Raw genomic sequence first — 26,612 nt, 5'->3', positions numbered from 1 at the left:
GGTCTGAGGTAAGACATCAGTCCAGCCACGTGAAAAAAGTGGTCAGCTGTAAAAGGCCAGATGTCAAACTCAGCCAGTGGTACAGCCATATGCGTTATGACTGCAACAGCAATTGGCAAAGAACACTGCACATTACTCAGCATGCAGATGTAATTTCTGAACCTAATCGATAAAGCAAGCCCATGCTTCTCTCCATAGGGTCATAGGTATTTACTAGCTACAAAGGCCTTTTAAGCTTAGCCATGCATCCCAAACCTGACAAGTTGATAACCTTGATAAGTGTCCCTTCTTAACAAAAGGCTGATTACTTTAAAAAAAATGCATCTCTTCAATCAGTATTATTACAAAGTAGGTTCAAAGCAGAACAGAGGTCAACACTTAATCTAAACAAGTCTTTATTCATTTATGATCAATAATGCGGAGCTTTTATAACAATTACATATAAATCAGACATGTGTTAGTGTTACCATTTAATAAATGGTATTAAGCTGAAATTCGCAATTAAAATGACAAGTAGTTACAATTTTATGATGGAAAAACACTGTTAGAATACTGAAGTTAGTTTGGTACAGGAAACTGAAGACAATGGAAAACAGCGAGAATGCAGACAGAAATCAATACGATTAAATTAAACAGTAGTCCCTGAAAAACAATTTCAGTACTCGCACAAATATAGGAGGCCTTGATACTTTTAAAAAATGTTCTTTAAGCTCCAATGATCGCTGCTAATTCTTACCTACAGTCATGCTGAGTAAATTTATAGTTAAATGGAAAGTTATTCTTGAGGTGCAAGTTTCCTTTTTCACTGTGTACATTTTAAATTTCTCCAGTCTTGAAGATTGCAAAAGTAACTGCAAACAGCAAAAAGCCAGAATGTGTGTGCTTGACTTGATTTTCACACTTCAGCATGCAAACAGGAACTGCGAACTGCTATGTTCTAAACTGGCTGTGGTCGCCGCATACTGAAGCTTGGTTTACTTTCTCCAAATATGGCACATCTTTGGTCCATGTAGAGAAGGGATTTCTAAATATTTCACGTTTTTTCTGACACTTTGGAGTTACTGTTGCTCTTCTCAATTCCTGTAATCATCCATATGGTTCTTTTCACTTTTAAATCATCCATATGGTTCATCACAGCAATACTGTACAAGTTTAAGTTATCTTTACAGGAAATAATCTGGGGTGCGACGTGTCACATGTGGTTCTCCTCTGCGTGGTGCTGGATCAAACTGTAAACTGTAATAAACAGAAAAAAAATCTTATTTTTAAAGCAACTTCCCCATCCAATCAATGTCAACTACTGTTACCCAAGTAAAAATCTAACCAGAGTTAACTATATAGAAACAGTTCGTTATGAATTTAGCAGCCACAAAACAATGACATTTGCCTGTCTACAAACCATCCAACATCTACAAAAATATAATTTATGTCCCTACCAGAAAAAAAAATATTCAGCTGCCTCTGTCCATACAATGGAATGAACTGGTCACTTGTGCTCCTTCCCCAGTTCCACAATGCACAGTTTGCTATCCAAATAGAGTAAGGCCATCATCCTAGCAAGATAGAGACTTGCAAAATGGGAAAATCAGCTTGTCAGGATGGGACAGTTCAGTGCCATTTGGTGGCTTCTGGTGCTCCTACAGGTTCTTCTAGCTAGAACGATGAACAGAACCCTCTGCAGGCCTTAGGCAGAATTAAGACAGGAGATCTTTGAGGCTGGAAGCCCCAAAGGAGGCTCTGGACCTGGTTACGATATCCATAATATAATGCTTAGCAAATGTATGCAAGAAAGACCATATAACATCCAAAGACAGGTGTATGAGGAAAGCTGCTAAAATGTGCTTGAGCTGGGATGCAGTGTATTCCTGCCTTGAAAGGTAGAGGTCAGTTGCTAAATGAATAGCAGAAACTAATGCAACTTGATAACCATTTTGAAGGTGTTTTTCTACTTTCTGACCTCTTCAATTTGAAAAAAGAGACAAGTTAATTTGTTCCTTATAGGTAGTACCAGAGCTGCCTCTGCACACCTATGCAGTGAAGTTAATATTCACTCCTTTGTTGGAATAATTTGTAAAGAAAGAATAGTTGTGTAAAATCTTACGATAATGACAGATGTCCCTCTCTTCTCGGTTTCATATTCTTTACATGAAAGTTCACCGTAGGTGACCAGACATCAGCCAATATACAGAAGTATCATTACTATAGGGTGTGTGTGGTACGTTGCATGTAGGCTGCTCTCATACATTGGCCATAAGTGACATACAACACCCCTACCTCAGAACTGAAAGCCCCAGGAAGAAAGCCAGCTCAAGGAAAACAGGGTATTGACCATCCAAGGTACAGGGCCAAATAACCAGGGGAAAGGAGGGATTGAAACATTGCAATGGTGAAGGACATCTATCGTAATGTTAAGATTTTACACAACTATTCCATGTCCCTCTATTCATCTGTTGCAGTATTCTTTACATGAGGGAGTACAAAAGCTCATGAGGAGAGGGTGGAGGAAGAAGCAGTTAAGCTCTCCAGAAAACCACAGAGTATGGCTCTGGCAAAACCTGCCTTAGACTCAGAAATGCCATCCAATTTGTAATGTTTGGTGAATGTATGCACAAAATTATGTGTAGCCTCTTCAAGAACGGAGCTAGTATCTAATCCCTTGAAGAAAGCACCAGATGAAGCTAAAGCCCTAGAGGAATGGTCCTTTACAGAAGAAGCAAAGGTCTTACCATGCTTCATATAACAGAAAAATAGTCATCAATCCAAGTAGAAATTGTCTGCTTGGAAACATGCAATCCCATGGATGTTACAAGAAAAAAGCTGGTCTGACAGATTTGGTCTTGTCCAAGTAAGATGCAAGTTGCCTATCCACATCCAGGAGTGTGCAATACCGTCTCACTAGAATTTTATGAAGGAAAGAAGGTGGGTAAATGAATCGACTGGTTGAGTAACAATTCATGGACTACCTTGGGCATAAAAGAATGCTTGGTAAGCAAGAACACCTGTTGTTTCCCAAAAAGGGAGGAGAGGACCTTACAGCCTTGAGCTCAGATGCATGTCTGGCTGTAATGACAGCAAGAAGTACAGTTTTCCAGAAGCAGTGTTTCATGGACGCTGATTAAACTGGCTCGAAAAAGGGGTGGGGGTCAGCTTTTCAAGTACAAAAAAAAGATCCCAGGGAGGAGGGATAGGTTTCCTGGGAGGTCCAATATGAAGGACGCCTTTAAGAAATGATTTAGCCTCAAATCTGCTACCGGGATAGAGGCAGGTAGAAATAGCTGACACACGGGCCTTCACTGATGAGCAGCCAAGCCAGCAATGAGCAATTCAAACAAACAGGATACAACCAAGTGGACTACCACTGACTGAGGTCTCTCATGAAACCAGGATCCACTAAGTGAAAATCTCTTCGAATTGGAGAGCAAGATGTTCTTGTACTGTGTTTCCCTGGCCTCCTGCAGGACCCTTAGCATGTCAGAGAAAGCATAGTTGTGTACACTTATCATAAATGTAGATGTTAGAGTGTATTCACTGTTGCAGTCATAACATTTGGGTTATCTGCTTGCAGGTAGCCCTCAGTCGGCCTGAATACCAAAGTCTTAGGTCCTGCGGCGGTTGCTGTCATCTTCCATGACATCACAGTCAGGGGTATAAAGCATAAAGCCGATGCCATTACATCAGTTTTTTTTTTGCCCCAGATGTCAGGTGTCCCCATAATGGGAAGCAATTATATACAAGGTTACACATCCAATAATAAGCAAATACACCAGAAAGCTTAAATATAGTAAAGAAGAGGTATAGTCAACAGAAGTCAGGGGGCTGGAGGGAGGGTAACCAGGACTGCAACAGTGAATACACTTGAACATCTACATTTATGGTAAGTGTACACAACTGTACTATGTTCTTAGTGTTTCACTGTTGCAGTCATTACATTTGGGTAGATTCCCAAAGCTAAGGAAGGGAGGAGGCAATTAGAGAGCATTAGGACCAGCTATTAGGCCCTGCAAGATTGCAGTGGCAAAACCAGTTCTGGATTTAGAAAAAATTGGGAAGTGGTAATGCTTGGTGAAGGTATGCACAGAACTCCAGGAAGCAGCTTCTAGGATGTCCCTGGTAATGAACACCTCTGAGAAAGGCTGTAGAAGTAGATGCAGTCCTGGTGGAATGAGGTCTTATCCCCTTGTGGGGTAGGTTTTCCATGGTGCTTATAGCAGAAATGAATGCAATGGCCTATCCACTTAGAAATGGTTTGCTTTGAAATGGCCTTCTCCTCTGCCCCTGTAACAAAGGCAACTAGCAGCTGTTCAGATTTCCTGAGAGGCTTAGTCCTGTCCAAATAAAATCTAAGTTGTCTGTGCACGTCCAAGAAGTGCAGTATCCAATTTCCTTTGATCTGTGGATTAGAAAAGAAGGTTGGCAAATGACTGGACTGAGCAAGTGCCACACTGGATACCACCCTGGGTATAAAGGAAGGACTGGTCCTGAGGGACACACTGTCAGCATGAAAGATGAAGGGCTCCACTGCCATGAGGGCCTGTAATTCAAGACACCCTTCTTACTGAAGTGATGGCTAGAAGGAAGGCTGTTTCCCAAGAAAGGAATTTCAACTCTGCACTTGCAGCTGGCTGAAAAGGAGGTAGAGTGAGCTTTTCCAATACAAAGTTAAGGTCCCAGGCTGGAGTAGGGGCTCTCCCGGGTGGTCTTAAATTTTTGGCCCCTCCGAGGAATTGTTTCAGCAGGGGGGTGAGAGAAGAGGGGTGACTTAGTATTATAATGTGCTGAAGTGGCTGAGGCATGAATTTTAATAGAACAGAAGGAAAGGCCCTTGTGAAGCATCTCTGTTAAATACTGAAGGATATGCAGTAAACTGGGCACTGTTGTGCCCATCCCCTGAATCTGGTTCTAGGAACAATCTTTTTCATTTTTCAGCATATGATTTTCTAGTACTAGGCCTCCTTGCCTCCAGGATGACATCCAGCACTAGCTTGCGGAGGGATGGTATAGGAGAACTCAGGTAATTAGCCAGGCTGCCAAGGTTCGGGGTTTGAAGCTGGGGGTGCAGAATCTGGCCCTCCTGCTGAAACAGTAGGAAAAGGGTCTGAGGCAGGTGCCATGGTTCCAGCAGTGACATACTGCACAAGAGGGGGTTACCAGTGTTGACATGGCCAGTCTGATGCAAGTAGTATTGTCCTTGGTTTGTCCTGTTTGATCTTTAGTAGAACTTGAGAGGCAGAGGGGGAAAGGCAAACAGAGGCTTTCCCAGGTGAAGGAAAGGGCATCCACTTTCCAAGCTGGTCTGTGGAGAGTCCTTGTGCAGAATGTCCAATCGGTAGTTCTGAGGGGAGGCAAACAGGTCCATCTCTGGGCTCCCCCATTTGTTTCTCAAAATGTTGAATATCTTTGGTTCTAGTTTCCACTCGTGTGGGTCCACGTGATTTCTGCTTAGGTCATCTGCCACTGTATTTAGCTTGCCTGGCAGGAATTGAGCTTGTAGGTGCACTTGGTAGCTCAAGGCTGTGTTCCACAGAGCAATGGCTAGTCTGCAGAAAGGGTATGAATAGGTTCCCTCCTGCTTGTTTATGTACCACATAACAGCGGTGTTGTCAGTCTTTACCAATAATTGTCCAGGAAGAATATGGTCCTTGAAGGCTGTCGGGAGTTCTTTACAGCTAACATTTCTTTTTGATTGACATGCAGGTGCATTTGACTCTGGTTCCACTTGCCCTGAATGCACTACCCTGCTAAGTGAGCCCCCCATGCATAGTCAGATGCATCTGTTAGGATTTGGGTGGAAGGGGGTAGAGTGAATGGCAGTCCCTTGTTGTGGTGGCAGGCCTCTGCCCACCAAAGAAACTGTCTTTATACAAGGAATGATAGGAATAATTGATTCCAGGTCCTGAGAATGTTGGCACCATAGGCTTTTTAGATACCATTGTTTCCTCATATGCAGTCTTGCATATGGAATTAGTAGAATGCAAGAGGCCATGACCCCCAGGGCTTGCAGTATTTTCCTTGCAGATAGCTGGGTCTTTGTGGCCAGTAGTTTGAAGTAGGCTGTCAAACTTGTTTCTCTGGCGTGAGGTAGGCCATCTGGGAAGTTGTATTCAAGCTTGCTCCCACGAATACAATTTGTTGGCAGGGTACTAGGTGTGACTTCTTTTCATTTATGGTGTACCCCAGTGAGGTTAGCAGTTTCTTTACAACTGCCAGATTTAATAGTATGTCCTGGCGTTCTGCCTGAGTTAGACAATTGTCCAGGTATGGGTATATATGAATATTTCTTTGCCTGCAGAATGCAATGACTGGAGCTAGGCACTTTATGAATACCCTGGGTGCAGTAGATAAGCCAAAAGGGCAGTGCAGAGAAAGTACAGTTGTGTACAATTATCATAAATGTAGATATTAGAGTGCATTCACTGTTGCAGTCATTACATTTGGGTTATTTGCTTGCAGGTAGCCCTCAGTTGGCTTGATTAAAAAAAAAAGTCTTGGGTCCTGCGTTTGTTGCTGTCCCTTCTTCCATGACGTCAGGTCATCAGGGGTATAAAACATGCAGCCGACGCCATGACATTCGTTTTTCTTGCCCCAGATGTCAGGTGCCCACCTAATGGGGAGCAATTAAATATAAAGTACAATGATATGCCTACACCAAAAAGGCTTTTAAGCATAGTAATGGAAAGTAGAGGTATAGCCAAAAGAAGTTAGGGGGCTGGAGGGAGAGTAACCAGGACTTCAGTGAATACACTCGAACTACATTTATGGTAAGTGTAGAAAAAGTACAGTTTTGTACTTACCATAAATGTAGATGTCTGATAGGTATGCATCTGCAGTCCTTACATATGGGTTTGTCCTGCCTCAGGCAGCCCTTCGGTCGGCCGGATTCCAAAGTCTGGGTCCGGCATCGGCTGTCGCCCTTTTCCCCGACGTCAGAGCGCCTGGGGTATAAAAGTGTCAGCCGACGCCATCTTCCTCAGTTTTTCTTGCCCCAGATGCCAGGTGCCCTCTAAAGAAGGCTAAATTTTGGAGAAATGAATAAATTCCAATCATGCACAGCAATAAAAAACAAATACACCATAAAAGATAACCCCAGCCAGCTAAAATGAGGGATAGGTACCCAAAGAATACCAGAGAGGGGTAGGAGGGAGGGAAAACTTGACTGCAGATGCATACCTATCGGACATCTACATTTATGGTAGGTACAAAACTGTACTATGTCCTTCAAGGATGCATCTGCAGTCCTTACATATGGGTAGAATACCATAGCCAAGCTGGGGGTGGTAGGACCTAAGAAAAGGATGGTGTAGCTAACATGCCCTGCAGGACTGCAGTAGCAAAGCCTGCTCTGGAATATAAAGGCAAGTTGTAATGCTTGGTAAATGTATGCACAGAGCTCCATGTAGCAGCTTCTAAAATGTCCTTTGTAGCCACCCCTCTTAAGAAGGCTGTGGAGGTGGCTGTTGCTCTGGTGGAATGATGTTAGCTGGCACAGCTTTTCCATGAAAAGAGTAACAGAATCTAATACAATTTCCTATCCATTTTGAAATTGTTTGTTTGGAAATTGATTTTCCTTGTACACCAGCAGCATATGCTACAAACAGTTGGTCAGTTTTTCTGTAAGTCTTCGTTCTGTCCAAGTAGTAGCGCAACTGTCTGTGAATGTCCAGGGTATGCAGAAGTTTCTCTCCTTTATTTTGTGGATTTGAAAGGAAAGTAGGCAGGTGGATAGCTTGGTTCAGTGAGACCCTGGATACCACCTTTGGCATGAATGAAGGATTGGTTCTCAAAGAGACTCTGTCCTGATGGAAAATGAGAAATGGTTGTACTGCCATGAGGGCCTGTAACTCAGATACTCTTCTTGCTGAGGTTATGGCCAGAAGGAAGGCAGTCTTCCAAGACAGGAATTGTAGTTCTGAAGATGCTGCTGGTTCAAAGGGAGGTAGAGTTAATTTTTCCAACATGAAGTTAAGGTCCCATGTAGGCACTGGTGGTTTCCTTGGAGGGTTGATGTTTTTTATCCCTCTTAGAAACGGCCTTAGTAGAGGATAAGAAAATACAGGTGGATCAGTGTTGTACTCTGCTGAAATAGCTGAAGCATGAATTTTTATGGATGAATAAGAAAGGCCATTATGGAGCATTTCAGCCAAGTATTCAAGGATATGTGGAATGCTCTTCACTGTCGGATCCTGACCCTTTGCGGTGCTCCAGGTTCGAAATCTTTTCCATTTTGCTGAATATGCCTTTCTTGTGGAAGGCCGCCGAGCTTCCATGATGATATCCTTTTACCCTCTTGGATAGTTTATCCTGTCGAGGAGTCAAGGTATTTTCCAGGCTGTCAGCTGCAAGGTTTTTAGGCTGGAGTGCAGAGTTTTGTAATTGTGCTGTCAGAAGTGGCCATTGTGGTAGAGGCCACGGTTTCGTGCGTGACATGCTCTTTAACAGTGGGTACCAGTGTTGTCTTGGCCAGTCCGGAGCTATCAGAATCACTTTTGGTTGCTCTGTCCTGATCTTCAGTAAGACCTTGGTCATTAACGGAAGAGGTGGGAATGCATATACTGTTAGAGCATTCCAGCTGAAGGATAGGGCGCCCACTTTCCATGCTTGAGGATGGTATGTCCTTGTGCAGAATTTCTTCAGTTGATGGTTGTGGGGGGAGGCAAAAAGATCCATGTCCGGCCTTCCTCATGATTGTGCTATCTGAAGAAAAATGTCGATGCAACATCCATTCGTGTGGATCCATGGTGTTTCTGCTTAGGCTGTCCGCCAGTACATTGTCCTTTCCTGGTACGAACAGGGAATGCAGCTCTATATTGAGTTTTAGGGAAAGTTCCCAAATATTCATTGCCAGCATGCAAATAGGATAGGAATGGGTACCTCCTTGCTTATGTACCACATAACTGTGGTATTGTCTGTCTATTAGCAGATGACCTTGATGCAGGAAATGTTCGAAGGCCTCGATTGAATGCATCACTGCCAGCATTTCCTTTTGGTTGATGTGCAGGCGCAATTCCTTTTGTGTCCATTGCCCTTGAATACATCTGCCCTTCATGTGCGCTCCCCATCCATGGTCTGAGGCGTCCGTTGTAATGGTTTGGCTGATATGTGGCTTTCTGAAAGACAGACCCATGTTTGACTGGCTTGCTTGTGCCCACCACAGAAATTCCTTTTGAAGGCATGGAATGAGGGGGATCAAAGCTTCTAGGCTGTGACTGTTGAGACCATAGACTCCTTAGGTACCATTGTAGTTTCCTCATATGCAGCCTTGCTTGTGGAATCAGAAGAATGCAAGATGCCATGAAACCCAGGGCCTGCAGGATTTTCCTTGCAGTCAGCTGGGTTTGTGTTGTCAGATTTCTAAAATAATCCGGTAATTGTTCTTGTTTTTCTTCTGTGAGAAAAGCCATTTGGGTGTTTGTATCCAGCTTTGCACCCAGAAAAATTATTCGTTGGGATGGAACAAGTCTTGATTTCTGAATGTTGACTGTGTATCCCAAGGCCTGTAGTAGGCGGATGGCATAGTTCAAGTGTTTTACCAATGTTTGTTGGCTGTCCGCTTGTATAAGGCAGTCGTCCAGGTATGGGTATATTTGAATCCCCTGAAGTCTGCAATGTGCAATCACTGATGCCAGGCATTTCGTGAATACTCTGGGCGCAGTAGATAAGCCAAAGGGCAATGCTGAGAATTGATAATGCTCTGAACCTGCAAGAAATCTGAGGTGTCTTCTGCAACTTTGATAGGGACATGCAGGTATGCCTCCTTGAGGTCTAGAATTACCAGCCAGGACCCCTTGCCCAGCATGGGAAGGAGTTGCTGTAAGGTCAGCATTTTGAATTTTGGCACGATGAGATAAGTATTCAGTGCGGACAAGTCCAGAATAGGCCTCCATTGCTTTTCTTTTCTTGGAACAAGGAATAGTCTGGAATAAAATCCTTGGCCTTGTTCTGTGTAAGGAACCTTTTCTATTGCCTTCATTTGTAGTAGTTTGGAAATTTGCTTGAAAGCCTCTGCCCTTTGATTTGGTGGCAGGTTTGGCATGCCTTGTCCTTTTGGTAATGTATGAAAATGGAATCTGTATCCTTTGTCTATTATTTGCAGTATCCATTTGTCCTTTGTAATACTGTGCCAATTTTCTGAGAATAAAGATAGCTTTCCGCCCAAAGGTGCTTCCAATTGAGCCCTGGTTGGCGGAGTCAAAGTCATTGAGTTTGTCCTTGCGCAGTAGTTGTAGGTCCTGCACTACCTCTCTGGTTAGGAGGCTGCCATTGACGTCCTCTGTAGGAGCCTCGAGCTTGCCCTCTACCTCTGGCACGCCTGTTTTTGCCTCTGAAATCGGTCTGTGTCTGGAAAGGACCAATTCTTAGGCCAATTTCTGCTGAATCTTGGTGGTTGGACCTGGAGAAAATCTTTGACTTTTGTACTGATTTAGCCTTTTCCTCAAATTTCTTTAAGACCTCTTGAGCCGTGGAACCAAATAACTTTTGTTTTTCCAGTGGTGCATCCAGAAGCTTTGCTTTAACATGATCTGGCAGTGTTTGCTCCTTCAGCCAAGCATGTCTACGTATGACTGCACCTGTCATTGCTGACCTACATGAAGCTTCCAATGCATCATAACCACACTGCAAGAAATGGTTGCTAACCTGCTGAGAGTTATGCACCAGATCCTGAAGTGCCTTGCGGTCTAGGGGTTCAGGCGAGGATAGTTTTTTATGCAATTCATCTAACAGATACTCTTGATACTGTATCATATGGAATTGACAATGTAATGCTCTCATAGAAAGAGTGGAAGTATACACTTTTTTACCCCATCTCTCTAAAGCCCTGGATTCCCTTTCAGAAGGAAGTGGATTCTTGGCAGTGGTGGTTGTAACCCCTTTAGGGCCCTGGGAAATAGTTTCTGGGTCAGAGTGGCCCTTGTAAAGGTATAGATGCGAGTCCGGGACCCTGTAGTACTTGTCAGGTTTGACAGGAGCCGGAGGAAGGGAGTCAAGGGAAATACTAGACTAGTACACATCTTCTATAACATTTAAAACAGGACGAATAGCCAAAGGTCTATGCTGAGGTAAATGTAAAAAAGTCCTTAACCTCTTCCTGGAATCAGAGAATTCCTGGCCTTGCCATCTGAAATGCTCTCTCATGGAGTGAAGGGTCTCCCCAAAGGAAAACCCTTCAGTGGGGGGAGGCTGAGGGAATAGATTCCTCAGCATCAGAATCCTCGTAGGCTGGAAGGGCCTCCTCCTGGTAGTCTGAAAGGGCAGAGTCATCTGAGACCTCATCAGAAGACTGGGGATCTGTCTGCTCAACCCTGGGCCTTTTGCCTGGAGGTGGTTGAGAGCCCTTGTCTGGATGTGGCTGAGAGCCCCTGATTAAGGAAATAAGGTCTTCAGCCAAACTTAAAATTTGTGAACCGGTAGTGGATCCCTGAGGAATAGCCTTGGGAGGGAGAGATTTTGGCTGTTTAGCAGCTTTAGCCCGTGTAAAGGCCTTAATTGACATGGATACAGGAGGCCTGGCTGCCCCACGTGCTGAAGTAGTTTTATCAACAGAAATGGTGTCGGATATTTCCTGAGCACCGGTTTCAGACGGTCCCAGTGATGGCTTCCGGTACCGAAGTTATCGGCTGTGCGGTGTCGGTTGGAAGCAGTAGAGATTCGGTTTCAGTAGACAGAAACACTCGCGGTAGGCCTAGGCGTGGAGTCAGCCGAAACCGCGGACCGCGTGTGTTGGTCCTTATCCTTTCGTTTTTTGGGTAAATGAGCTGTCGGAAGCTCCAACGGCATGATACAACAGAAATTTCCCCCAAAACATTCCTCTGCAAACTCTGCCCGACGCCTAAGAGTGCGTTTATTGAAGGAAGCACAGGCTGAATAGGCAGAGACGTCGTGGTCTGGGCCTAGGCAGGGTAAGCAGTAAGAGTGGAAATCCTTATGAGGTATTTGTTTCCCACAAGATAAACAATCATTAACTTTAACCGTTTGATCTGACATCGGCTGAGGCAAGAAAGAGTCCCCAACGGGGTACTTCGCTTTTTTGAAGACTTCGGTAGCTGAAATCACAGGAGCTGGCCGACCGGCACTTGCGAACTGCTTCTGCTACGGGCACCTCGCGGCAAGAAAGACTGAGGAAGATGGCGTCGGCTGACGCTTTTATACCCCAGGCGCTCTGACGTCGGGGAAAAGGGCGACATCAGCCGACGCCGGACCCAGACTTTGGAATCCGGCCGACCGAAGGGCTGCCTGAGGCAGGACAACCCACATGTAAGAAAGTACAGTTTTGTACCTACCATAAATGTAGATGTCCGATAGGTATGCATCTGCAGTCAGAACATATGGGTTTGTCCTGCCTCAGGCAGCCCTTCGGTCGGCCGGATTCCAAAGTCTGGGTCTGGCCTCGGCTGATGTCGCACTTCACCCGACGTCATAGCTCCTGGGGTATAAAGGCATCAGCCGACGCCATTTTCCTCTGTTTCTTGCCCCAGATGCCAGGTGCCCTCTAGGAAGGCTAAATTTGTATAAAAGTAGAAAATTCCAAACAGTAGAAATCAAAAAGTATATATACATACAAACAAATACACCATAATAGATTCCCCCAGTTAGCTAAGAGAGGGGTAAGTACCCTAGGAATACCACAGAGGGGAAGGAGGGTGGGTAATCCTGACTGCAGATGCATACCTATCGGACATCTACATTTATGGTAGGTACAAAGCTGTACTATGTCCTTCAAGGATGCATCTGCAGTCATAAAGTACAGTTTTGTACCTACCATAAATGTAGATGTCCGAACAGGATAGCATCTGCAGTCATAACAAATGGGTTGTCCTGTCGTCAGGCAGCCCTTCGGTCGGCCGGATTCCAAAGTCTGGGTCTGGCCTCGGCTGGTGTCGCACTTCACCCGACGTCATCTCTCCTGGTCTTCGGGTATAAAGGCATCAGCCGACGCCATTTTCCTCAGTGTTTCTTGCCCCAGATGCCAGTTGCCCTCTTGGAAAACTAAATTTTGGATAAATGCCAATGTTTCCAAAAAAAATAGTAGGCAAACAAAAAATAAGCATGTATGTACATATATACAAACAAATACACCATAAGAGATCCCCCCCTAGCTAGCTATTAGGAGGGTAAATACCCTAGGAGTACCACAGAGGGGAAGGAGGGTGGGTAATCCCGACTGCGGCATCTACATTTATGGTAGGTACAAAACTGTACTATGTCCTTCAAGGATGCATCTGCAGTCATAACAAATGGGTAGAATACCATAGCCAAACTAGGGGAGGAGGAAGAAGAATTATGGTGTAGTTAGGATCCCTTGCAAGACAGCAGTGGCAAACCCTGCTCGGGATCTAGAGTACAGAGGTAAGTTGTAATGCTTGGCAAATGTATGCACGGAGGTCCAAGTAGCCGCCTCAATAATGTCCTTGGTAGCCACTCCTCGTAAGAAAGCTGTGGTAGTGGCTGTAGCCCTTGTAGAGTGAGGTCTTATGTTCTGTGGAATTTGCTTTCCATGGTAGGAGTAACAGAATCTTATGCAATTTCCTATCCATTTAGAGATTGTCTGTTTGGAAATTGCTTTTCCTTCCCTTCCTGTTGCATAGGCTACTAAAAGCTGGTCAGTTTTCTGTTACCTTTGGTTCTGTCCAGGTAGTAGCGTAACTGTCTATGTACATCCAAGGTGTGCAGCAGTCTTTCCCCCATGTTCTGTGGATTGGGAAAGAATGTAGGTAGGTGGATTGCCTGGTTTAGAGATACTCTGGATACCACCTTAGGCATAAATGTAGGATTAGTTCTCATGGACACTCTATCTTGATGGAAGATTAGGAAGGGTTGTACTGCCATTAAGGCTTGTAGTTCCGAAACCCTTCTTGCTGAAGTAATTGCCAGTAGGAAAGCAGTTTTCCATGATAGGTGTTGAAGATCTGCTGTTGCTGCTGGTTCAAATGGAGGGAGTGTCAATTTTTCTAGCACAAAGTTCAAGTCCCATGCTGGTAATGGTGGTTTCCTAGGAGGTTTTACATTGATTCCTCTGAGGAACTGCCTGAGTAGAGGATGTGAGAAGACAGGGGGATCGAAGCTGTATTCTGCAGAAATAGCTGATGCATGTATCTTGGAGGAATAGGACAGGCCTGTATGTAGAAGCTCTGCCAAGTACTCCAGGATGTTAGCAATGTCTATCTGACACATCTTTTCCTCTTTCAGTACTCCAAATGACAAACCTTTTCCATTTTCCTGCATAGTTCCTTCTTGTTGAAGGTCTGCGGGCTTCAAGGAAAATGTCTTTCACCCTTTGGGATAAATCTGGGTTAGTTGCTGTTATGTGATGTTCCAGGCAGTGAGTTGCAGAGTTTTTAGGTTTGGATGCATGATGTTGTAGTTGTTCTGAGTTAACATCAAAGGCATCAGAGGTAGTGTCCACGTTCTCCCCCGAGACATGCTCCTCAGCAATGGATACCAGTGTTGTCTTGGCCAATTTGGAGCTATCAGAATTATCCTTGGACGTTCCTCTGATTTTCAGTAGTACCTTGTGCATCAAAGGAAGAGGTGGAAATGCATATGCTGTCAGGCCTTTCCAACTGAAGGATAGAGAGTCCACCTTCCATGCTAGTGGGTGGTATGTCATTGTGCAGAATTTCTTGAGCTGGTGATTGAGTGGGGATGCGAATAGGTCTATTTGTGGCATTCCCCATTTCTTTGTGATGGCCTTGAAGATGTCCGGGTGTAGCATCCATTCGTGAGCATCCGAGGTGGTTCTGCTTAACATGTCCGCTAGGATGTTTTCTTTTCCCGGTACAAATATTGCCTGTAACTGGATGTTGTAGCTCAGAGCCATATTCCAAAGGTCCAGAGTCATTCTGCATAGGGGGTATGAATGAGTGCCTCCCTGTTTGTTGATGTACCACATGACTGTGGTGTTGTCCGTCCTTATCATTAAATGGCCTTCTTTGAGGAATGGTCTGAAATTCTGGATTGCTAGTTTTACTGCCAGCATTTCTTTTTGATTTATGTGCAGGTGCAGCTGTTCTGGAGTCCATAATCCTTGTATGCATTTGTCCAGCATGTGTGCCCCCCAGCCTAGGCCTGAGGCGTCCGTTGTGATGGTTTGGCTTGCTTGAAAGCTGTGGAAGGGCAAACCTGGGTTTGATTGGCATGCTTGAGCCCACCATAGGAACTCTTGTTTCAGGCATGGTATTAGTGGGATTTCGGTTTCTAAGCTGTGCCTGTGTTGAGACCATAAATTCTTTAGGTACCACTGTAGCTTTCTCATATGCAGTCTGGCATGGGGGACCAGGATTATGCATGATGCCATGAAGCCCAAGGCCTGCAGTACTTTTCCTGCTGTTAGTTTGTTCTGCTTTGTTAATGCCAAGAAGTAAAGAGGAAGTTGTTCTTGTTTTTCTGCAGTTAGGAATGCCATCTGTTTTACTGTGTCCAATTCCACACCCAAGAATGTTCTTGTTTGGGATGGTATCAGTCTTGACTTTTTTAAATTGACTGTGTATCCCAGGGCTTGTAGTAAGCAAATGACTTTTTGTAAGTCTTTTGTCAGCTTGCTTTTGTTGTCCGCTTGTATCAGGCAGTCGTCCAGGTATGGATAAATTTGGATTCCCTGTAGCCTGCAATGAGCTATTACTGATGCCAGGCATTTCGTGAATACTCTGGGCGCAGTAGATAAGCCAAAGGGCAACGCTGAGAATTGATAATGCTCTGATCCGGCAAGAAATCTGAGGTATCTTCTGCAATTTGGTCGTATGGGGACGTGCAGGTATGCCTCCTTGAGATAACCAGCCAACACTCCTTGCCCAGCATGGGAAGAAGTTGCTGTAGTCAGCATTTTGAATTTTGGGACAATGATGAATGTGTTTAAGACAGGGTCGAGAATAGGTCTCCAACTTTTCTCTTTTCTTGGTACTAGGAAGAGTCTGGAGTAGAATCCTTTGCCCTGTTCTGTTAGTGGTACTCTTTCCACAGCTCTCATCTTTGTTAATTGAGCTATCTGCTTTAGAGCTTCTGTTTTTTGATTTGGGGGTAGGTTTGGCATTCCTCTTTTTACTGGTAAGGTGTGGAAGTGAAACCTGTAGCCTTGGTCTATGGTCTGCAAAATCCACTTGTCTTTTGTGATATAGTGCCAATTTTTTGAAAATAAAGCTAACTTTCCGCCTAAAGGTGCTGCTATTTGTTCCCTGGTAGGCGGTGTCAGAGCCAAGTCACTGTGATTGTCCTGTTGCAGTGGCAGTGGTTGTGTCTGTGCCTCGCTGGTTATTGCCTTGCCACTGGCGTCCTCTATAGGCACCTCCTCTGGATTGATTTCTGCCTCTGGCACGTCTATTCCTGCCTCTCTGAGATTTTGAGGAGTCTGGAAAGGACCAATTTTTGGAAGGCCAGTTCCTGCTAAACCTTGGGGGCTGAACCTGTAAGAAATCCTTAACTGTTTGTACAGATTTTGCCTTCTCTTCCATTTTCTTCATTATTTGCTGAGCAGGAATACCAAATAGACTGGCCTTATCCATAGGAGCATCTAACAGCTTTGCTTTAACATGATCCGGCAAGACCTGTTCTTTCAACCATGCATGCCTTCTTATAACTGTGCCAGTCATGGCTGATCTAAATGAAGCCTCCAGTGCATCATAGCCACATTTTAAAGAATGGTTACTGACCTGCTGAATGTTATTCACCATTTCTAAAACATATTTCTTATCTAAGGAGTCATCAGAGGACAGTTTCTTAGTTAACTGATCAAGCATAAACTCTTGGTATTGGATCATATGAAACTGACAGTTCAAAGCTCTAGCTGAGAGAGTAGCAGAGGTGTAAACTTTTTTCCCCCATCTCTCTAAGGACCTGGATTCCCTTTCAGAAGGGAGAGGGTTTTTTGCTGAGGTCGAAGCTACTGCCTTAGGCCCCTGGGAGATAGTCTCAGGATCTGCAAGTGGGGCCTTGTATAGGTGGTGATGAGTGTCTGGTACCCTGTAAAACCTATCTGGTTTGGCAGGGGCTGGAAATAAAGTATCAGGAGCAGTGCAAACATCATTAAATGCATCATCCACAACAGGCAGAACTGGAGGTATAGCTAAGGGCCTATGTTGTGGTAAGTGTAGAAAGGTCCTAAGCCTTTTTCTTGAATCTGAGAAATCTTGTCCCTGCCATTGGAATTGTTCTCTCATGGCATGTAAGGTTTCCCCAAAGGAAAATTCCTCTGGTGGAGAGGCCGAGGGAATAGATTCTTCAGCATCGGAATCTTCATAAGTAGAAAAAGGAGCTTCTGGATGGTCTGTAATGTCGGAATCATCCGAAGAATCATCTGAGGACACTGGCTCTGGGGGCACTGCTCTAGGTCTCTTTTCCGGAGGCTGAGAGGCCCTGTCTGGGTGAGATTGGGATCCCCTAATTAAAGAGATGAGATCCTCTGCCAAAGTAAGCATTTGTGAACTGGAACTGGGCCTGTGTGAGGGGGTCTTAGGCACTGATTTTGCAGTTTTGGCTGCTTTAGCCCTGGCAAAGGCCTTAATAGACATGGCTGCAGGAGGCCTAGCAGCACCACGTGCTGGGGTAGAGACATCCAAAGGGATGGTGTCTGATAAATCAATAGGAACCACATTAGTAGGCAAAACTTCAGAGGCCGATTCAACTAGGGTAGCGGGAGCCTCGGTAGTAGTCATGGATTCGGCTGAAGATTGACCCGTTTGCTCGGTTTCGGCCGAAACAGACATTCGCGGTTTGCTTAACCGTGGTTTCGGACGAAACCGCGGACCGCGAGTGTCTTTTTCTTTGCGTTTTTTAACAGTTTGAGTAGTCGGAGGATCCGACGGCATAATGTATGCAAAATCTGAGCCGAAAAACTGTTCAGCGAACTCCGACCGACGCCTAAGCGTTCGTCGGTTGAAGGAAGCACAGGCTAAACAGGCTGCTACGTCGTGGTCTGGGCCTAAACAAGGTAAGCAGTAAGAGTGGAAATCCTTATGAGGTATTTGTTTCCCACAAGTTAAACAATTATTGACTTTTTCTGACATCGGCTGAGGCAAGAAAGAGTCCCCAACGGGGTACTTAGCTTTTTAGAAGTCTTCGAAGTAGTATTCGGTAGTAGTAATCTCTGGATCTGACCGACCGGCACTTGCAAACAGCTTCTGCTTCGGGCGCCACACGGCAAGAAAGACTGAGGAAAATGGCGTCGGCTGATGCCTTTATACCCGAAGACCAGGAGAGATGACGTCGGGTGAAGTGCGACACCAGCCGAGGCCAGACCCAGACTTTGGAATCCGGCCGACCGAAGGGCTGCCTGACGACAGGACAACCCATTTGTTATGACTGCAGATGCATCCTTGAAGGACATCATATGGGTAGAATACCATAGCCAAACTGGGGGAGGAGGCACTAAGATAATGATGGTGTAGTTAAGATCCCTTGTAAAACTGCAGTTGCAAAACCTGCTCGGGATCTGGAGTATAAAGGAAGATTGTAATGCTTGGCAAATGTATGCACGGAGCTCCAAGTAGATGGCACTAGTCTTGACTTTTGTATGTTGACTGTGTATTCCAAGGCTTGCAGCAGTTGTATGACATAGGCCAAATCCTTTATTTTTGTCTTGTTGTCCGCTTGTATTAGGCAGTCGTCCAGGTATGGGTAGATTTGAATTCCCTGAAGCCTGTAACGTGCAATTACTGATGCCAGGCATTTCGTGAATACTCTGGGCGCAGTAGATAAGCCAAAGGGCAATGCTGAGAATTGATAATGCTCTGATCCTGCAAGAAATCTGAGGTGTCTTCTGCAATCTGGTCGTACAGGGACGTGCAGGTATGACTCCTTGAGATCTAGAGTCACCAGCCAAGACTCCTTGCCCAACATGGGAAGAAGTTGCTGTAGGGTCAGCATCTTGAATTTTGGAACAATGAGATATGTGTTCAGTGCGGACAAGTCGAGAATAGGCCTCCACTGATTTTCTTTTCTTGGTACAAGGAATAGTCTGGAGTAAAATCCTTGGCCTTGTTCCATAGATGGTACCTTTTCTATTGCTCTCATCCTTAGTAAGCTGATGATTTGTTTTAGAGCCTCTGATTTCTGGCTTGGTGGAAGGTTTGGCATTCCTCTCTTTTTTGGTAGTGTGTGGAAGTGAAACCTGTAGCCTTTGTCTATTGTTTGCAAAGTCCATTTGTCTCCTGTAATGCAATGCCAGTTTTTTGAAAATAAAGCTAGCTTTCCGCCCAAGGGTGCTTCCAGTTGTTCCCTGGTAGGCAGAATCAGAGCCAAGTCATTGTGTCTGTCCTGTGGAAGTGGTTGCAGTCGCAGCTGTGGCGGCACTTCTCTGGTTGGCAGGTTGCCACTGACGACCCCTGTAGGCACCCCTTGATTGACCTCTGCCTCTTGGGCGTCTATTTCTGCCTCTCTGTGCTCTGGAGGTGTCTGGAAAGGACCAATTCTTTGAATGCCAATTTCTGCTGAATCTCGGAGGTTGGACCTGCAGAAAATCCTTGACTGTTTGGACAGATTTTGCTTTTTCTTCCACTTTCTTTAGAACCTCCTGTGCAGGGGAGCCAAATAAACTTTGTTTCTCCATAGGGGCATCTAGGAGTTTAGACTTAACATGGTCTGACAAGGATTGTTCTTTTAGCCAGGCATGCCTTCGAATCACTGCTCCAGTCATAGCTGATCTAAATGAAGCCTCCAGTGCATCATAGCCACATTTTAAGAAATTACTGACCTGCTGAGAGTTGTGTACCAAATCCTGAAGGGACTTACGGTCTAAAGGTTCAGGAGAGGACAGCTTTTTATTCAGCTGATCTAACAAAAATTCCTGGTACTGTATCATGTGAAATTGACAGTTTAAAGCCCTGGCAGAAAGAGTAGCAGATGTATAAACCTTTTTACCCCATCTCTCTGATGCTCTTGATTCTCTTTCAGAGGGTAGGGGTTTTTTGGCAGAGGCAGCTGCAACACCTTTAGGGCCCTGAGAAATGGTTTCTGGGTCTGCAGCATGGTACAAGTGGAAGTGAGAATCCGGGACCCTGTAGTATCGGTCAGGTTTGGCAGGGGCCGGGGGAAGAGAATCAGGGGCAGTACTGGCATCATTGTATGCATCATCAACAACTGATAGTACAGGTGGTATGGCTAAAGGCCTATGCTGTGGTAAGTGTAAAAAAGTCCTTAGCCTTTTCCTAGAATCAGAAAAATCCTGACCCTGCCATTGGAAGTGTTCCCTCATTGAGTGTAGAGTTTCCTCAAATGAAAATTCTTCTGGAGGGGAGGCAGAAGGAATGGAGTCTTCTGCATCAGAATCCTCATAAGGTGAGTATGGTCCTTCCTGATGGTCAGATAAATCCGAACCATCCGAGGAATAGTCAGAGGAGAGAGGTTCAGGGGGTTCAGTCCTAGGCCTCTTTTCAGGAGGGGGTTGAGGCCCTGTCTGGGTGAGGTTGGGATCCCCTGATCAGAGAAATAAGGTCCTCAGCAAGGCTGAGAATCTGAGAACTTGAGGTAGGTCTGTGAGAGGGAGCTTTTGTAGGTAAGGCCTTGGAAAGTTTAGCTGCTTTAGCCCTGGAGAAGGACTTGATAGACATAGAAGCAGGGGGTCTAGCTGCCCCACGTGCAGGAGTAGAGATGTCCAACGGAATGGTGTCGGACAAATCTTGTGTGCCTGCTTCTTCAGTAGGAATTTCTGTAGCCGACTCAGCCGGGGCCTGTGTGGCCTCGGTAGTCGGAGGCATGCTTTCGGCCGAAGGGAGAACCGAGGTCTCTGTTTCAGCCGAAACAGAGACTCGCAGTAGGCTTAACCGTGGTTTCAGCCGAAACCGCGGGCCGCGAGTGTCTGTCCTTTTCCTTGCATATTTTAGCTAAATGTGTAGTCGGAGTCTCCGACGGCATTTTATATGCAAAAGCAGAGCCAAAAAACTCTTCAGCAAACTCCGACCGACGTCCAGTCGGTTGAAGGAAGCACAGGCTAAACAAGCTGATACGTCGTGGTCTGGGCCTAAGCAAGGATGGCAGTAAGAGTGGAAATCCTTACGAGGTATTTGTTTCCCACAAGTTAAACAATTATTTACTTTGTCTGACATCGGCTGAGGCAAGAAAGAGTCCCCAACGGGGTACTTAGCTTTTTTAGAAGTCTTCGGTAGCTGAAATCTCTGGATCTGACCGACCGGCACTTGCGAACAGCTCCTGCTTCGGGCACTGCGCGGCAAGAAAGACAGAGGAAAATGGCATCGGCTGATGCCTTTATACCCCAGGAGCTATGACGTCGGGTGAAGTGCGACATCAGCTGAGGCCAGACCCAGACTTTGGAATCCGGCCGACCGAAGGGCTGCCTGAGGCAGGACAACCCATATGTTATGACTGCAGATGCATCCTTGAAGGACATCTGCAGATGCATCCTTGAAGGACATCTGTACTATGTTATTCGTGTTTCACTGTTGCAGTCATTACATTTGGGTAGATTCCTAAAGCTATGATTGGGAGGAGGAATTTACATAGCAAAAGGCCCTGCAAAGACTGCAGTGGCCAAGCCAGCTCTGGATTTAGAGAATTGGCAAATGATAATGCTTGGTGAAAGTATGCACAGAACTCCAGGTAGCAGCTTCTAGGATGTCCCTGGTAGGGACGTCTGAGAAAGGCTGTAGATGCAGCCCTGGTGGAGTGAGGTCTGATCCCCTGGGGGATAGCTTTTCCATGGTGCTTATAGCAGAAATGAATGCAATGACCTATCCATTTAGAAATGGTTTGCTTTGAAATAGCCTTCCCTTCTGCCCCTGCTGCAAGTGCCACCAGCAGTTCAGATTTCCTTAGAGGTTTAGTCCTGTCCAAGTAGAATCTAAGTTGTCTGTGCACATCTAAGAAATGCAGTATCCGTTCCCCTTTAGTCTGTGGATTGGAAAAGGATGGCAAATGAATAGACTGATTAAGAGCCACACTGGATACCACCTTGGGCATGACAGATGGATTGGTTCAGAGGGAAACCCTGTCCGCATGAAAGATGATGAAAGGCTCCACTGCCATAAGGGCCTGTAATTCAGATACCTTCTAGCTGAAGTGATTGCTAAAAGGAAAACCCAAGAAAGAAATTTTAAGTCTGCAGTAACAGCTGGCTCAAAAGGAGGTAGAGTGAGTTTCTCCAAAACAAAGTTAAGGTCCCAGGCTGGGGTTGAGTGGTCTCAAAATGTTGGCCCCTCTAAGGAACTGCTTGAGCAGTGGATGAGAGAAGTGGAGAGGTTCTGTGCTATAATGAGCTGAAATGGCTGAAGCGTGGATTTTAATGGAGGAAAAAGGCAGGCCCTTGTGAAGCATCTTCGTTAAGTATTGTAAAATCTGAGGTAAATTGGGCGCTGCTGTGCTCATCCCTTGAGACTGGTTCCAGGCACAATCTTTTCCATTTTTCAGCATAAGATTTTCTAGTACTTGGCCTCCTTGCCTCTAAAATGATATCCATCACAGGTTTGCTGAGGGATGGTATGGGAGAGTTTAAATAATTAGCCATGCTGCGAGGTTCAGTGTTGGAAGCTGAGGGTGCAGAATCTGGTTCTCCTGCTGAGACAACAGGGAAGGAAGGCTGCGGCAGGTGCCATGAGGATAACCGTGACACTGCGCGAGAAGGGGTACACCAGTGTTGGCGTGGCCAGTCTGGAGAAATCAAAATCATCCTTGGTTTGTCCTGTTTGATTTTTAGCAGTACTTTGGAAGGCAAAGGCAGAGGGGGGAAGGCATAGACTGGTAGGTTTTTCCAGCTGAAGGACAGAGCATCCACTTTCCAGGCATGCTTGTGGGGAGTCCTTGTGCAAAATTTGTCCAATTGGTAGTTCTGGGGAGAGGCAAACAGGTCTATATCTGGGCTCCATTTGCTTGTCAACATGTTGAAAATCCTTTGTTCCGGTTTTCACTCGTTTGGGTCCATGAGGTTTCTGCTTAGTCCGTCTGCCAGTGTATTTAATTTTCCTGGCAGGAATTGAGCTTGTGGGTGCACTTGGTAGCTGAAGGTTGTGTTCCACAATGCCATGGCTAGTCTGCAAAGGGAGTAAGAATGTGTGCCCCCCTTGCTTGTTTATGTACCACATAACAGTGGTGTTTGTCCATCTTTACCATAAGCTGTCCTGGAAGAATGTGATCCTTGAAGGCTGTCAAGGGCATTCTGTACAGCTAACATTTCTTTCTGATTGATATGCAGGTGCATTTGACTTGGCTTCCATTTGCCCTGAATGCACTTCCCTGCCATGTGAGCCCCCCATGCATAGTCTGATGGGTCTGTTAGGGTTTGGGCAGCAGGGGGTGGTGTGAAAGGTAGTCCCTTGTTTTGGTGGCAGGCCTCTGCCCACCAAAGGAATTCTAGGCATAGGCAAGTTATGACAGGAATCATTGCTTCTAGATCCTGAGAATGTTGACACCATAGGCTTTTTAGATACCACTGTAGTTTCCTCATATCCAATCTTGCATATGGAATTAGAAGAATGCAGGAGGCCATGAACCCCAAGGCTTGCAGTATTTGTCTTGCAGATAGCAGGGTTTTTGTGGCCACTTGTTCGAAGTAGGTTGTCAAATTATTTTGTTTCTCTGGCATGAGGTAAGCCATCTGGGAAGTTGTATTCAAGCTTGCTCCCACAAATATAATTTGACAGGGTACCAGGTGTGATTTATTTTTGTTTATGGTGTACCCCAGAACAGTAAGAACCCTTTGTACAAAGGCCAGATGATTCAAAAGTATGTCCTGGCTTTCTGCCTGAATTAGACAATCGTCCAGGTATGGGTATATTTGAATATTTCATTGCCTGCAAAATGCAATAACTGGAGCTAGGCACTTTGTGAATACCCTGGGCGCAGTAGATAAGCCAAAGGGCAGTGCAGAGAACTGATAGCATGTGTAGCCTGCTTTGAAGCGTAGGTATCTTCTGCAAGATTCCCTGATTTGGATGTGCAGGTAAGCTTCTTTTAAATCTAGTGTTGCCAACCAGGCATCTTTGCCTAGCATAGGAAGTAATTGAAGAGTCAGCATCTTGAATTTTGGAATTTCCAAAAAGGTGTTTAGAGTAGACAGGTCCAGGATAGGACACCATGAATTGTCTTTTCTGGGTACCAGGAAAAGTATTGTAGAAACCTTGTCCCTTTTCCTCTTCCAGTACCAGTTGAATAGCCCCTATACTTGAAAGTACTTGTTTTTGGGCCTCTGCCCACTGATTTGGGGGTAGGTCCGGCCAACCGGTTGGTGTTGGCAACGTGTGGAGTGAAATCTGTATCCCTGGGACACTATTTAAAACCCATTTGTCCTGGGTAATGAGTTCCCAGTTCTTTGCATGAAGAGCAATCTTTCCCCCCAAAGGGGCAGTCAGTTGATAAGTGCTTGGAAATTTTAAACGGAAGTCACTGAGACTGTTTACCTTGGGGGGGGTCTTATTACTCCCAGATTTGGAAGTGGAGGCCCCCCACTGCTTAGTCCTTTGAGTCCCTGGGACTGAACCCTGGGGCTTTTGCTGTGTTTGGGTTTGGCTTGAGAAGACCCGGAGGGGGTAAGAAAGGACCAATTCTTAGAGGGCCAGTGCCTACTAAATCTAGGAGGCTGAACTTCTAAGAAATCTTTAACAGGTTGCATAGATTTAGCTTTATCTTCCATCTTTTTAAGAATTTCATCAGCATTGTTGCCAAACAGGCGGTCCTGATTTAAGGGAGCATCCAACAAATTTAGCTTTAACATGATCAGGCAAGGATTGCTCCTTTAGCCAAGCATGCCTTCTGAGCACAGACCAAGTAACAGCACATGTGGCCTGGGCATCGGATTTTTAGACATGGTGTGAAGAAGGCGTCTGTTTAATATGCAAGTCCGTAGGCCTGAATACACACTCAGAAGCCAGTGCCTGCACAGCGGCTCCGGACCCATCCAATTCCATAGCTGAAGCATCTCGCAGCATATCGGACTTCGAATGGGTCTCAAGAGAGGCCTGCGAATCAGAAGTAGTGGGTATCAGGGGCTGTGAAAGCGCCTCACTGAGTACCGACGAACTGGCGACTAGCTTAGGAGAAGCGTCGTCGGCAGTTTTGGACCTCAGCGGCCTGTCTCTATAGTTGCATTTTTTTCGGAATCCCGGTAGTCGAATGGCTAAATCCCAGTAGTCGAATGGCTAACAGACATTTCTGGATAATTAAACAGAGAACTGAAATATTTAGAGGTGAAAATATACCGATGGATAGCTGATTAAATAAAGCACAAAACCGACAGCAAGGTACGTCGTGGTCAGGGCCTAGGGCAAGGAATTCAGTACGAATGAAAATCTTTGAGGTATTTGCTTTCCACAAGTATTGCAATTAACTTTTGCTGACACTGGAAAAGAGCAAGGAAAAGTTTCCCCAACGGGGTACTTGGCTTTAGTTGAAGACTTCGGTTCTGAAACTCGAAAACGAAAATTTCAGGAGTCGGCCAACCGGCACTTGCGAACTGCTTCTGCTTCGGGCACCGCACGGTAAGAGAGACTGATATAATGGTGTCAGCTGCATGTTTTATACCAGACGATCTGACGTCATGGAAGAAGGGACAGCAACCAACGCAGGGCCCAAGACTTTGTTAATCAGGCCGACTGAGGGCTACCTGCAAGCAGATAACCCAAATGTAATGACTGCAACACTGAAACACCAAGAACATCTGATAGTGCATGTGACCTGCTCTGAAGTGTAGGTATTTTCTGCAAGATTCCCTTATTGGGATGTGCAGGTAAGCTTCCTTTAAATCCAATGTTGACAACCAGGCATTTTTGCCTAGCATGGGAAGCAGTTCATGAGTCAGCATTTTGAATTTTGGGATTACCAAAAAGGTGTTTAGGATAGACAGGTCCACGATAGGATGCCAGGAGTTCTGGGTACCAGGAAAAGTCTTGAGTAAAAACCTTGTCCCCATTCCTCTTCTGGGACAGACTGAATAGCCCTGATCTGTAGAAGAGAGAGAACCTGCTGTTGAGCCTCTGCCCACTGATTTGGGGGTAGGTCGGGCCAACTGTTTGGGGTTGGTAAGGTGTGGAAGTGGAATCTGTATCCTTGGGAAACTACATTTAAAACCCATTTGTCTTGGGTAATGAGTTCCCAGTTATTTGCACAAAGGGCGATCTTTCCCCCTAAAGGAGCAGTCAGATGAGCAGGGCTTGGAAGGTCTAAGGTTAAGTCACTGACAGTTTACATAGGGGGGTGTCTTACTACTTCCAGCCTTGGGAGTGGGAGCTCCCCACTGCTTAGGCCTGTGAGTACCTCGAGACTGAAGCCTGGGTGGTCTGCTGATCCTGAGTTTGGACTGAAGGCCTGGAAGAGACAGGAAAGAACCAATTCTTAGGTCAATGTCTACTAAATCTGGGAGGCTGTACTTGCAGGAAATCTTTAATAGTTTGCATATATTTAGTTTTTCCTCCATCCTTTTAAGTACTTCTGCTTTGTTGCCAAACAGGTGGTCTTGGTTTAAGCGAGCATCCAGTAATTTAGCTTTAACATGATCTGGCAAAGTTTGCTCCTTAATCCAAGCATACCTTCTAAGTACAGACCCAGTGACCGCAGCCCTGCAAGATGCCTATAGAGTCAAAACCACATTGCAAAGTATGTTTACCAACTTGTTCAGGAGAATGCATTAAATCCTGTAATTCTTTATTTTCAGCACAGTCAGGAATCATCATTTTCTGTCTGTAATC

The 26,612-nt window shown here is 45.4% G+C and overlaps 1 protein-coding gene across 2 annotated transcripts in view; it reads right to left on the bottom strand.

Annotated features, from left to right (window-relative positions):
* Positions 1-378: 378 nt before the first annotated feature.
* Positions 379-26,612, bottom strand: part of PPP2CA (protein phosphatase 2 catalytic subunit alpha) — a 741,847-nt gene continuing 715,613 nt past the window's right edge. For both annotated transcript variants that reach the window (XM_044069242.1, XM_044069243.1), the window contains exon 7: positions 379-1,236. In XM_044069242.1, coding sequence (XP_043925177.1) covers positions 1,164-1,236 — 73 coding nt within the window. In that variant the 3' untranslated portion in view covers positions 379-1,163. The remainder of the gene's footprint in view (positions 1,237-26,612) is intronic.

This window comes from Protopterus annectens, chromosome 4.part0 (assembly GCF_019279795.1).
Source record: "Protopterus annectens isolate FY-2018-M chromosome 4.part0, PAN1.0, whole genome shotgun sequence".
Lineage (NCBI taxonomy): Eukaryota > Metazoa > Chordata > Ceratodontiformes > Protopteridae > Protopterus > Protopterus annectens.
The sequence above is the reverse complement of the archived record's forward strand: the minus strand, read 5'-3'. Positions and strand labels throughout refer to the sequence as shown.